This window comes from Metopolophium dirhodum, chromosome 5 (assembly GCF_019925205.1).
Source record: "Metopolophium dirhodum isolate CAU chromosome 5, ASM1992520v1, whole genome shotgun sequence".
Taxonomy (NCBI): domain Eukaryota; kingdom Metazoa; phylum Arthropoda; class Insecta; order Hemiptera; family Aphididae; genus Metopolophium; species Metopolophium dirhodum.
Window position 1 is genome coordinate 33,445,512 of NC_083564.1, and position 12,890 is coordinate 33,458,401.

General features: G+C 30.4%; 2 protein-coding genes across 10 annotated transcripts in view; both read left to right on the plus strand.

Annotated features, from left to right (window-relative positions):
- Positions 1-5,170: 5,170 nt before the first annotated feature.
- LOC132944801 (methionine adenosyltransferase 2 subunit beta-like) lies at positions 5,171-8,470 on the plus strand. Of its 2 annotated transcripts, XM_061014310.1 has the most exons (6): positions 5,171-5,659; positions 5,791-5,978; positions 6,155-6,307; positions 7,797-8,005; positions 8,063-8,321; positions 8,370-8,470. In XM_061014310.1, exons 1-5 carry the CDS (start codon positions 5,556-5,558, stop codon positions 8,312-8,314), a joined length of 906 nt encoding a protein of 301 aa, XP_060870293.1. In that variant the 5' UTR covers positions 5,171-5,555; the 3' UTR covers positions 8,315-8,321; positions 8,370-8,470. The 2 variants fall into 2 exon arrangements, with proteins under 2 accessions (XP_060870293.1, XP_060870292.1); XM_061014309.1 differs by having other exon boundaries at positions 8,063-8,470.
- A 2,529-nt stretch (positions 8,471-10,999) lies between these two features.
- Positions 11,000-12,890, plus strand: part of LOC132945306 (uncharacterized) — a 45,083-nt gene continuing 43,192 nt past the window's right edge. For 3 of the 8 annotated variants that reach the window (XM_061015010.1, XM_061015013.1, XM_061015014.1), the window contains exon 1: positions 11,000-11,564. The gene's annotated coding sequence lies outside the window, so the exon portion shown is untranslated. The remainder of the gene's footprint in view (positions 11,565-12,890) is intronic. The other 5 variants (XM_061015009.1, XM_061015011.1, XM_061015012.1 and 2 more) reach the window with 3 other exon arrangements.

Genomic DNA, 12,890 nt, shown 5'->3' on the forward strand with positions numbered 1-12,890 from the left:
TGTTAGTTTTTTTTCTATAAATATCAATACATTTTTATTTGTTGGGTAAAAAAGCGTGAAAATTTAATATAAGGCTCCTGATATATCGTTCTAATAGCAGTTGAAAAATATTAAAAATACATAGGCACAATTTTTTTTTATAAGCATTTAAAGTTCAAATTTTGACAACATTTATCAAATTTATAATTTATTAATTATTTTGTGGTTAAAAATTTATAAATTTATAAATTTTATGGCTAAGGATTAAAAATTTAAAACAAGGCTCCACGTAAATAGGTTATATATAAATTACTTTATTCACAATAATATCATCAAATATACTTGGTAAAATCATAGGCTGACTGACCGTTTTCGCTCAGAATCGTTTTTCTTATACAATGATATTATATCATTGAATTCAAATTTAACACCATCCATTACAGTGACCCACTTGTAACCTACTGTACAGCAGAGCGACATCCACTTATCCACCTTTTTGGATATAAAGGCAGCTCTCGGATACGCCTTTGCTGTTTGCTTTATCATATTTCACACAACATATCCAAACGTTGTATATATCTGTTGACTAATTTTTATTGGCCTTTAGGCCCGTTCAGACCAAAGAAAAATTTGATTCGTATTTTAAGAAACTCGACATACAGGAATTTAGAATAGATTCACTCTGTCAAACGTCTACAACAATAAGGATATAAGACTAAAACTGATAACGACATGTTTGCAAATTATTTTTTGCTTCCAAAACTAAAGGCCAATGTCAATATGTCATAAAATATATAAACGTCAATTGCCATTAAAAAGAAAAAATATGGGGGTGAGCATGCTTGGTAAATCACCTTGTATGCCCAGTATTTAATTTTTTTTCCAGTTTTAATTACTTGCAATATTTGAATTGAAATGTATTCCATACATAATAATAGTAACCATAATATTTAAATATATATAGTTTCCATGAGAACGGTCAACTATACTATTAAAATAACATTTGTCTTTCACTTCATAATTTATTGTTTAAAGATTGCGCTTACAGTTACTCGCCTTCTTCTCTTTAAAATAGAAATGTCTTCAAATACGCTAAACCAGTTCGATGTATTGGATGACGTTAGTACCACGAGCCGTGCAATGGTGGTCGCCAAAAAGACGGTTCGACGTAAAAGCCGAGCGTATATCATGCCTTTAATTTTGTTAAAACGGCCATTGGATTTATACGAGGGATTATCGAGCCGTGCTAAATATTACGGTGCCATGGCCGCAAAAAGACTGCAGATTACGTATTATGCCAACATTGAAGTGGCGATCGAGGCAAAAAAGAAAGCGCCGACCGATTTAATAGACCAAATAACGGAATCGATATTCCGGGAGCTGGTCGCGGCTTGTCTGCAGGACTTGCCGCTGGTCGTCGGAAAAACGGTTCGTCGTAAACGCCGAGCATTCATCATGCCTTTGATGTCGTTGAGCCGGCCAACGGACTTATACGGGGGATTCTCGATCCGTGCCAAATATTTCGGTGCCATGGCCGCAAAAAGATTACAGACAGCGTATTATGCCAACGTTCAAGCGGCGATCGAGGAGGAAAATAAAGTGCCGACCGATTTGGTGAAACAATTTACGGGGTCGATAATGCGGAAGCTGGTCGCGTCTTGCGTGCAGGACTTGCCGCTGGCCGGTTGTGCACAAGACTTGCCGCTTCAGAATTCGCCTTTCGAAATAGTGGACCCGGTAATCACCGATATAATGGCACAAAATGGACGCCGATCAATAGCTTCGACTTCGGCCAGTCGATCCGTGGATTCGGACGATGAGGGCTGCACGAGCCGTGCAGAATTTAACGGCGTCGCGACATATCATTCTATGCCGAATATTGCGGCAATCGAATTTGAAAGCGATGTGCCGTCCGGTTCGAGGAGTCTGGATTCGGTGCAGGTCACCGGGAAAAACATAAAACAAAAACGCCGAACGATTTGGTCTCGCACAAAAAAATTTTTAAGCCGTATGTTGTGCTGTAGTACAGCTACTGCAGATTAAATAATTATTGTAAATTGTAATTATTAAAAATTATATTACCTATATGTATTATGTTCATGTTTTAATGATAATGAAAATGTAAATTGTAAATTTGTATAAAAATTAAATAATAACCTATGTATTATGTTCATGTATTATTAATAATTAAAATGTAAATTGTAAATTTGTATAAAAATTAGATTACCTATGTATTATTTTTATGTATTATACCTGCACGAAATTGTATTAATTACAAATAATATGTGTTTATGTTGTATAATTCAATATCAGCTTCAATTTTATGTATTATATAAATAATGAACACCAAAATACAATTGAAAAAAAAGGTGGGCAAGTGACCCAGTCTATGTGATTGGTGTGTTCAATTTTAATTCAATTATATAAAAACATTGAATGCGAAAATCGGTCCTGACTTCTGAGCGAAGACGATTTGCCATCCTAATGAAAATATTACCAGGTATATTTTATGATAATATTACTGCTGTTAAGATAATTTATTTTACTATTAGACGATAGTACAGTACGTAAAGTAGATTACAGTTATTTTTTCCAAAATAATTGCATTTGAAAATGTCCTTGTGTGTATACATCAAAATAATATATACATTAATAGTTTCAAGTGGGCACCCATAGTAAAATGTTTTAATTATAACAAAATAACTAAAATCATTATTCCTCATTTGAATATCTAATTTTTACCTCTATATTTGTCTGTCTTAACATTATCAATCACATTTTTCAATTTTTCTAACTATTATACCTATTGGAAGAGTAGATTACAAAAAGGCTGTTCGCGTAGAACTTGGGTAGGTGCTTTGTAAATCTATGAAAAAAATTTGAGCCCATGTCATAGGTTTGCATCACACTTCACTTTATTTTAATGTGAACAATTATACATAATATAATATTATATTATATTGTATATCTATATTTATATGTATACAAATCACAGATTTAAAACAATATTATTTAAATCTGTGATATAAATAGATCGATTTCCTAAAGTATTAGGTATAACTATAACTTTAGTCATATCAAATATAAAAATTTTCGAATCATTTCAGTCAATTTGCCTTCGCCTCATTTCAAAAGCCCCCTGGTACGTCAGCAATCTCTCTCTCTACTCTGACCTCAAAATCTCAACCATTCATACACTTGCCGCTCACTATTGTAAATCATTCTACAAAAACACTTTCAATCACTCAAATCCTCTAATTTCAAACCTCTCCTCTCTTACTCTTCCCAATAACCCACCTCGCCGTCACAAACGAAATTGGCCCAGGGACCTCCTTAACATTTAATAAATAAAAAGAAAAATAATTTAAAAAAAAAAGAAAACCGGCTTAGAATTTTGAAGTAGGGTCATTGGACCCCTCCCTCCCTTCTATCACGCCGTCCTGTCTTGTATACTTGTATCCCCCATATTACCCATTGTATAGATTTTACAGATTGCATATATTCTTGTTTTATAATAAAAAAAAAAAAAAAAAACTTTAGTTTTTAAGAGGGTACTTTTGATACAACGAAAAAAATACTATATTAGAAGAAAAACTTCTAAATTCAATTTAAATAAGTATAGGTCTATGGAAATAAGTATGGCTAGACATGAACTAAAGATAAACCAAAGATATATCCACAGATTATTAAATATATCTTAGTTTATCTTAGATCATAGCACGATTTAAGATATTACCACGATTTTAGAAGTCTTCTAAGACCGTGGATACTACTATCTTAAATCGTGTTCATGGCTGAAGCCCATAGATAATAAAGATATGGATAGAACATAATGGTCTTATCAGCGGTCTTCGAGGGGAACAATAATTGAGGCCAAATAAAGTATACCTATATCGAGTATCGACTATCAATCACGGCTATGGATAAAGGAGCCTCAATTGCCAAGCCCGGATTAAGATAGTTTTGGGCCCGAGGCCAAACAATTTTAGGGGCCCATAGGCCATAACCATGATCAAAATTTTGGTGACCCATAAATAAAAATAATTAAGACAAAAAAAAATTATATTTATAAATTTAAATTTATTTTTTTTAAATACTTACAAAAATAAAAATGTTATGAGTATAAATAGGTTTTTCTTGATTTTTGGGCAGCAAACTCTTTAATTATTTCATCGGTATTAATTGCCTCCAAAACATCACTCTCCGAACACAAAACCATAAAATTATTTAAATTCTCTTGAGAAGAGCTTGTTCTATATTTGTTTTTTATACGAGCTAATTTAGAGAATGCTCTTTCAGCTGAACAATTTGCAACAGGTATGGTTAGATATATTTTAATTGCAGTATATAAATTAGGAAAAGAGAGTAATAGATTTTTTTCATTGAAATGCTTCCAAATATCTAGCAGATAATCTCGTGTGTCATCATATGAAGGTTTACTGATAGACCAATATTTTTTTAATTTATTGTATAATTTAATTTTGTATAGTATTGTCAACATCTTTTTTATACAATAAAATAAAATTTTCAAGACTCTTATTAAATTCTTTTTCTTCATCATCAGTATCTTGTGGTAAAACAACATGTAATTTTGTGATGAACAAAAAATTGTTTTTTAGAAATTTATAAGCTTCAATTCGTTTTTCTAATTGTGGACAAAAACTATCTATAATAACATTATAAGTCTCTACTATCTAAACTTGTCATAACCACTTGAAGATACTTGGTTACAACCAGAGTCATTTGGAAATTTCTTTTTTTTATTCTCTCTTGTTCATCTGAGTATTTCTCTTTTATTTTAGGACTAAGTTTGGGACATGTTTCTTTTGATTTACAAAATATACTATAATTACTAGGTATATCCAAATATTTCTGATTTAATAAAAAAAAGTATTATTCGCCAGTGGCCCAATATTATTTAATATCCGTTATGGGCCCAGGGCCATGCCCCCCCCCCCTTAATCCGGGCTTGTCAATTGCCTTCCCCTCCGGGAACGCGCCTCAAATATTTAACATAGTTGTGGCATATCCATATCTTTATTATCTATGCTGAAGCCTAAATTATCGATGGTATGAAAAAAAAAGATTACAATATCAATACAGCAGGCTGATAACATGACCCACTTCGTTTGATGATAGGGACTCACCTTATCTCATATTTTAGCCTTACAAAATAGATATAGATGTTTATTCCAACATTTATTATAGACAAATTCTTGGGACCCTAGTACATTGATCTCGCGAGCATAATATATTAATTATTGTATAATATTGACTTGTAAATGTCTTATATTTACGATTTATCTGTGACGTCCACGGTCGCCACTCGCCGGTCAATGTCGAACGAAAACATTAGCGTTTACCGGTTTCTCCGCCTTCCTACATACTCCCCGTCACCCGCAAACCCACCTTCTAACACGTCTTGAACACTGGCTCGAAGTTGAACATCAATAATACGATTGTACCTAAAGTGTCCTAAACCTATTTAATAATCAGAATCGAAACATATTTTTTGTTTGTTCAAGTGATCCCCACTTTCTCAGTTCTCACAATTCTGTTCAAACACTTCCTCAACGATGAAACTCTTTTTAACCGGTGCGTCGGGCTTATTGGGAAGGTCTATATACGAACGTTTTCTGAACGAACCGGATTGGACTGTGTGCGGTATCTCGTTCAAAAGGCAAGTATGATTTTGATCCCCAACCACGACTATAGATTATATATAAAATTATTATAAATTATCTATAGCCGTGTTTGCCACATATGTGACATGACAGTCGAAGGGGTGATTAGAATTTGACATATTTTCAGGACCAGCCCAGGGCTGACAAAATTGAACCTGCTCGATAAAGACGCAGTTACTAATCTCCTTAATACAGTTTGCCCTGACGTTATTGTTCACTGTGCTGCTGAACGGTTTCCAGATAAAGTAGAAAGTGATCCTCAGGCTGCTTATGATCTGAATGTTGGAGTATCAGCTCATTTAGCTGATGTAGCAAGTAAATGTTCTATATTACATCTAGTTAAATATTATAAGCAACATTCAATTAAATTATTAACTCCCCAATATTAATATTGAAGGTACCATATGACAAATTTCATTCACCCGTAATCAATCATTGTATTAGGTACACTACATTATATTTAATTTTAAATTATTTATTTTTCCTCTTAGATAATCTCAATGTGCCGTTGTTGTATATCAGTACAGATTATGTGTTTAATGGAGATGAAAGTCCTTATAAAGAAACTGACGAACCTTCGCCTATTAATGAATATGGAAGGTTGAAGTTGCTTGGTGAAAAAGCAGTCCTTGCTGCTAATCTAAGTATGATTTAAATATAGTGTTGGCCGTTGGGCATGGATAATTGGTACTGTTCTAGTTGACCCCCGCCAAGAAAATATTCCCCCGCCACTCAGGTTTAGTTGACGACCCGCCAAAATCTCTCGTGTTTTCGATAATCATTAATTTAATATATAATTTTATTATTTAATTATTCATAAAAAAAGTAAGAAAATGATTTAAATCATTTGTCATACATTAATTTGGTATTTATAGATACATAATATATATGAATAAATAAATCTTAAAAAAAATATATATCATTCACATATAAATAATAATGTAGAAAATAATAACAAATTATGCAGGTGGCCAAAATTCTGCTATGTCCTTCAAAATTTCATTAAATGAATCGCGGCCATCTTCCGTCGGGAATATTTTCTTGGCGGGGGTCAACTCGACCAGTACCAGATAATTAAATAGTTATCTGGATAAGCTAATATATATTTTTCTATATAGTCATCTAAATGGAATGGACTAAATAATATAGGTAATATATAAATTAAAATAAAATTATTTAGACAATACATAATTTCAGAAAAAAATGATTTAGATAGTACTTAGATAATTTATAAAGTAATTGTAGCTTATTATACAAAATTAATAATAATGCATGAAAATTTAAATGGTGTATGCATTTATATTTTATATTTTGTTATATTATTTGTACAATAATACAATTAAATAACAACATGTATAGGTACATATTAAATTAAATAAAACACATTTAAATATATAATAAATAATAGTAATAATATTTAGGTAATATAAATATAATATACCATTATATAGGCAAAATTTCAATAATCTTTAATATTTATCATTATTTTGTTAAACTGAATCATAATAATTTTTTAAATTATGTATCGTCGTGAAAAATTTCTGCAAGGCGTAAGAATTTTACTAGCTGCACTAAACAATTTCTAAACTAAGACTGAGGAAGGTAGACTAATATTATGTTTTAAAAATATTTGTTTCACTGTGTGGTATTGATTTAATACATTTAGGGTTTTAGACGAATTTAGAATAGCTTGTAGCACTTGTACATTAGTTGTTATGTCAATATCAATATCATGATGCTTTCAAAAAAGTTATAACTGTCTTCAGTATTATTATAGAAGCTACAAATTTACATTCTATGAGAAATAATGATATGAATATAGACAATACAGTATAGCAATATATAATTTTAAAAGATAACAGTTTTTATTCTCCATATAAAATAATATGTAGATCACTAGTTATACATCTAATATAACTATTATAATTTATCATTATTTAATTATTATTATTATTATTAACAGATAGTCTAGAATTGTGTTCAAAAGAAAAATATAAGATGATTCTTTAAACATTATCTAGATGAAATAAAATATATGAAAAAAGTATCTAGATAATAATGCCAAACATTGCTGTAGTGTGTTAATATCTTTATTTAGAAATTAAATTAGTAATTAAAAAAAATAATTTACAGATAATATCATTCTCCGTATTCCAGTACTATATGGACCTGTTGAAAGTTTAGAAGAAAGTGCAATTACTTATTTGTTAATTGGATTAAGAAAGTGTCAAAACAATAATGAATTATTTAAAGTCTCTAATTATGAACTTCGTAATCCATCAAGTGTTGATGATATAGCACACATTGTGTTTAATTTAGTGGGGAAAAAAATAGCATCAGCTGTAAGTTAAAGTTTCAATTAAAGGTGTTAACATGTTATAAAATTATGATTTTTTCAGAGTAATGACATCAGTGGTATTTATCAGTGGTGTGGAAAAGAAATGTATACAAAGTATGATATGGTGGCTAAAATGGCTAAGATTTTTGACATGAGTATGGAACAAGTAGTTCCAGTAAATGGACAAGGTGGAGTGAAACGTCCATTTAATACTCTATTAGATGTTTCACGCATAAATCAGTTAGGAATTGGAGCACATACTAATTTTGAAGATGGAATAAAAACTGTATTAGCCAGTTGGAATGTTAAGTAGTTGTTTTTACAATGAAAAAATATAAATGTTGTCATAATCATATATCATGTTATAATAAAATGTATTTAATATAAGCAGCTTAATATTTGTCATTATCAATTTTATACATTTTTTTTTTATTGTTAGTTATAAATAAAGAATATATTTTTAAATTTATTTTAGACAATTGCCAACATAAGATATTAAATAAAATATTATGTACTATTAAGGAGAAAAAAGTACTTATCATTAGTACATTGGTTAAACATTTGTTGAACTTAAAAGTCAGCATTCTAATTCTCATTTAGTGTAGGTAATTTAGAAAAATAAAATTATGAATGAATTGTTGTAAATCATACTTAACTTTTTTTATTTACTTCAGTAGAGTAGACCAATGTCTGTAGCACCAAACTAAACCATCTTTTGAATTTAAATTATCAAACACTCAAACAAATACATAAACACAATAATAGTGTATTACTAAATTTTATTTATTATTTGAGTATTAATAATTGAGGCAATGATTAATCATTGATAGGTATTAGGTACTGTATTGTTAATTGATATAGATATTGATTATTGAAAATTGTATACATATTAGCTATGTTAGTATAGTTACTATAGTCTATAAGTACTCTATTCGGCTATTCCAAATAAAAATGGCCAATTTTTTTTTTACGCACCTGGATTGTTGTGAAAACGATATGACAATACAGTTCACTGTAGTTCTACAGTTTCACGTCTTGAAACACTGCTGTCTATACATAGTAAACTGTATTGTCCAAAGTTTCAACCATATTCCACATGTGCAAAAAAAAAAGTGGTCATTCTTATTTGGAATTGAGTATAGTAGTTACATCAGTAGCGTAATTACAGGGGGGAGCGGGGAAATCAAGGGGATCAATCCTCTCCCCATATGCTGTATATAATATGCAACATTTTTCAGAGTCCTAACTTAATGCATCTAGCTTTAAAAGCGGGGCTACTGGATAAAATCATATCAACCCTACCCCCCACCTTGACAAAAACCTAAATATGCCACTGAGGTACATGGTACTAAGTAGATCCAGTAGCGTGGTTCAAATAGGAAAAATGTTAATGGGATAAGATACTAAGATCCTCAAGCCACCAGAACATTTTTAGTCTTTAGGTTCTGAGCGAAGCAATGACTTGATTTTACAATGTGTTTTTTTAAAATTTTTATGTTTGAAGACTTTTTTAAGTAGAAAAAATGCTTTGATCATTGACCTTAAGGGAGATTTCTAGAATCTGGTACCAAATTGAATTTAGCGAGTGCTTTTTTTTGAGGGGGTGGAGGGGTTGAAAATTATTTTCAGTACTTTTTAAAATAATGGGGGAGGGGGAAAATATAAACATTTGTTAAAATTTTAATATCATTATATAAAATTGACATGTGGGACGTGGGTTGTCGTCTCCTGCGGCCTGCATTACAGTGGCGAGTGTCTTCAGTCTTCACTGACCTACTCAATGACAAGGTACACGGTACACTCCGACACTCGATAATTATTGTACAGCAGAGGCCAGTGAGCAGAGTAGCTACCTACTAGCTACACTTGCTTGATTTTTTTTAAGTTAAATTATGAGGACGTCAAACCCGCATGTGTGGTTTCCGTCTTTCAAATGTACAACATAGCAAAAACCGTTTTGCGCGGGACAACTTTATTCCTTCTGCTGGCGGTATTTGTAGTAGAATAAAATTACCAAAATTCCACAACGCTAAGGGAAGAACTTTATTTGTGTTGTAGGTAGTGTTTTTATTTTTTGATAGCACTAACTAATAGTTTTTATTAATTAAATGAAAAAAACCAAACAAAACCCTATTGAAAGTTGAAACTGATAACTTTAAATGTATTTATATTATCCACGGGCCACGGCCATAGATACTATAGCCGTGACATTATCCAAATAATAATAACACTACGACGCAGATAAAGTTCTTCCATATTCCTTGCGGAATTTTGGTAATTCTACATTTCTACTATAAATACAGAGGGAGTAAAGTTGTCCCGCGCAAAACAGTTTTTACGATGTTGAACATATTTTGTAACTCTGTAAAACGGAGACAACAGTACAACAAATGCGGGTGTGACGTCCTCTTAAGAGTATTTATATTTTCGTCCCCAGGGGTCTTGTCACGGTTAATAGAAAAATATATCTATTATCTATTAACTGTGGGGTCGGTCTTGTCGAGACTTTTGGGAGGACTTAGTCCCACACCACTGACTCCCAACAACCCTTCAAGTTTGCGCCACTACTTATACATTTTGATTACGATCCACGATGTATATAAAATACCTAACAATATATTATCTTAAACCGTGATATCATGATCTTAATTCTAATTTCTAAGCATTCAGCATTATCAAATACTTTAAATGATTTAAACTATTTAAAGTATTAGCCATTTGGCATTATTTATTACTATTATTATAGTATTTATAATCAATTATATTACATAATAGGAATTACCGTATTATCTGGACGTTTTGTGGAATTGCGCCTTTCACTTTGATTATTTTGTTATCGTTCAGTACCGAGTGGCGAGCACGATTTTAAGATAATATACAGGTATCAACTATCAGCTGGTATATCATGCACTATGCTTTCATTTAACGGTATAAATAGAATTTGAACACAATAATATTGTATTAGCGAATGACAATTATTATTGAAAAATGACAGTTTATCCAAAACAATGAAAAAATAAACATTTTTGAATTCTTAACATGATGAATATAATAAAACATTTTGGTTAAAAAGAAGCACATATTCTGATATTCTATCCGTAGTGTAAATTTATGAAATTTTCGCCGTATTATATTCACACGGTCAAAAATAAATTAAATAATTTAAAAATTGCATTAATTTAGTTGTAACATAGAGCGTCTGTTCTCTCAATTTTTAGGTTAGTTCGTTTCTTGAAATTAATATTCGGCCATAACCCAAAGCCATCTATTTCCGAACATGTTTTTTTGTTGCTGACTGCCTGACTGCCGTGTTGGAAGATTTTAACGTGACTAGTGACTTCTGACTTGTAGTTCTTGTACTTGTTTTTTGTTAATTTACTATTACAATTATATATTTGCCGAGTTAATTAGCCTAACATTATTCACAAATCGCAAATATTTTCTCAGATATTTGATCAGTACGAAGTGTGTAGTGAATGTTTGAATAGGCACTCAAGGTATTACTTGTATGATTGTATATTCGGATCTCGAACAGTACACCCCGTCGTGGCTGTTCCTCTCAAGTAAGTATTTGTTTATTACTTAACTCTTAACTTCGGTTACACGATTTCTTGTAGTTTTTCTTTTAATAGCCTGTTAATATTAAAATTTTTGCTAAACTAGCTAGGTAGCTGTTAATAATATTACATATTACATAGCATTCAGGATGTCCCAACCACAAAAAAAGTTCCTAACAACATTCATCGGAAAAAATGCCCGCTTTCTGTTTTACTGAGCCTTTATCGCTATTTTTTCAAATATTTTTATACATTATAATTTTTTACTTCACTTCACTTTACTTAAATTGTATTTTATGTTGACCACTATTAATAGTGTAAAAATGTGAAATTAATTAGTTAGTCATAAATTGTTGCTATATAATTTTTTTAGGAGCTATTATAAATCTTTTCATTACTTGCCTACTGTTATTACAAGTTAATGCTTTTTTGGTACATAATATATGTAAGTAAATGTATTTTATTTACATAACTAACATTTTGTACCTACACATTTCCTATTGTTTGAACCGGAGTTTGAACTGTTAATTTTGTATATATAAACTAATAATAAGTAGGTTTTTAGTTTTATTGATAGCTATTAATATAAAATAAAATGACTTTGAATAGAAATAATTTATGGTTTTTTTCAGTATATTACGCCTATTTAGTAATTTTTATTTATTTTTGTAATCAAGTTTAAGTTGGTTTTATTGATATTTTAATTAAGTACTTCTTTGTGATTGACTTAATGTATATTATAAATGCGTTTTTATATTAAGAAAAATTGCGTTAATCTTCTGTTGGTTATTTAGCTAAATTACTTATGTTTATTCAAAATATTTAATAGGTAATATTAAATTATGGAGGTTTGGTTAAACCTTAAAAGTAGGATTGATAATATAAATAGTTAAATTATGTGCAAGACTGAGACATATATTTATGTTATATTCAAATAACTAACATCTATAGACAATTAAATTCATTGGCATGTGTAATCTTGATATTTTTATGTATGGACATTTATTCATTTTTAGGAAGTCTATTCCAAACATATATGTACCTAAAACTGAAGTATACTTGTGTGCTTTAAAACTTAAAATAAAAATATGCATATTTATTCTTTTATTTTGTTGAAATATTCCCTTAAAAATGAATAATTTACACATCTATAGGTACATTTTTAAAATTATAGTGAGTTTTTTTTGTTGGAGCTACCAGTTAAGGATTACTATTTTTATGCGTTATTGAGTTAAAACAGTTTTGCGGGTATTAATTACTATAATCACATACATGAAACATGACGTGTAAAAAGAACAATGTCATAAATTATGACCGTTAAAATTATTTGAA

What these genes read in the sequence shown, in the direction of transcription:
- LOC132944801 (XM_061014309.1), top strand. Translation starts at nt 5,556, where the DNA reads ATGAAACTCTTTTTAACCGGTGCGTCGGGCTTATTGGGAAGGTCTATA. An exon ending in TGCGGTATCTCGTTCAAAAG is followed by an intron (nt 5,660 to 5,790) that starts GCAAGTATGATT and finishes ACATATTTTCAG; the next exon opens with GACCAGCCCAGGGCTGACAA. An exon ending in TCATTTAGCTGATGTAGCAA is followed by an intron (nt 5,979 to 6,154) that starts GTAAATGTTCTA and finishes TTTTCCTCTTAG; the next exon opens with ATAATCTCAATGTGCCGTTG.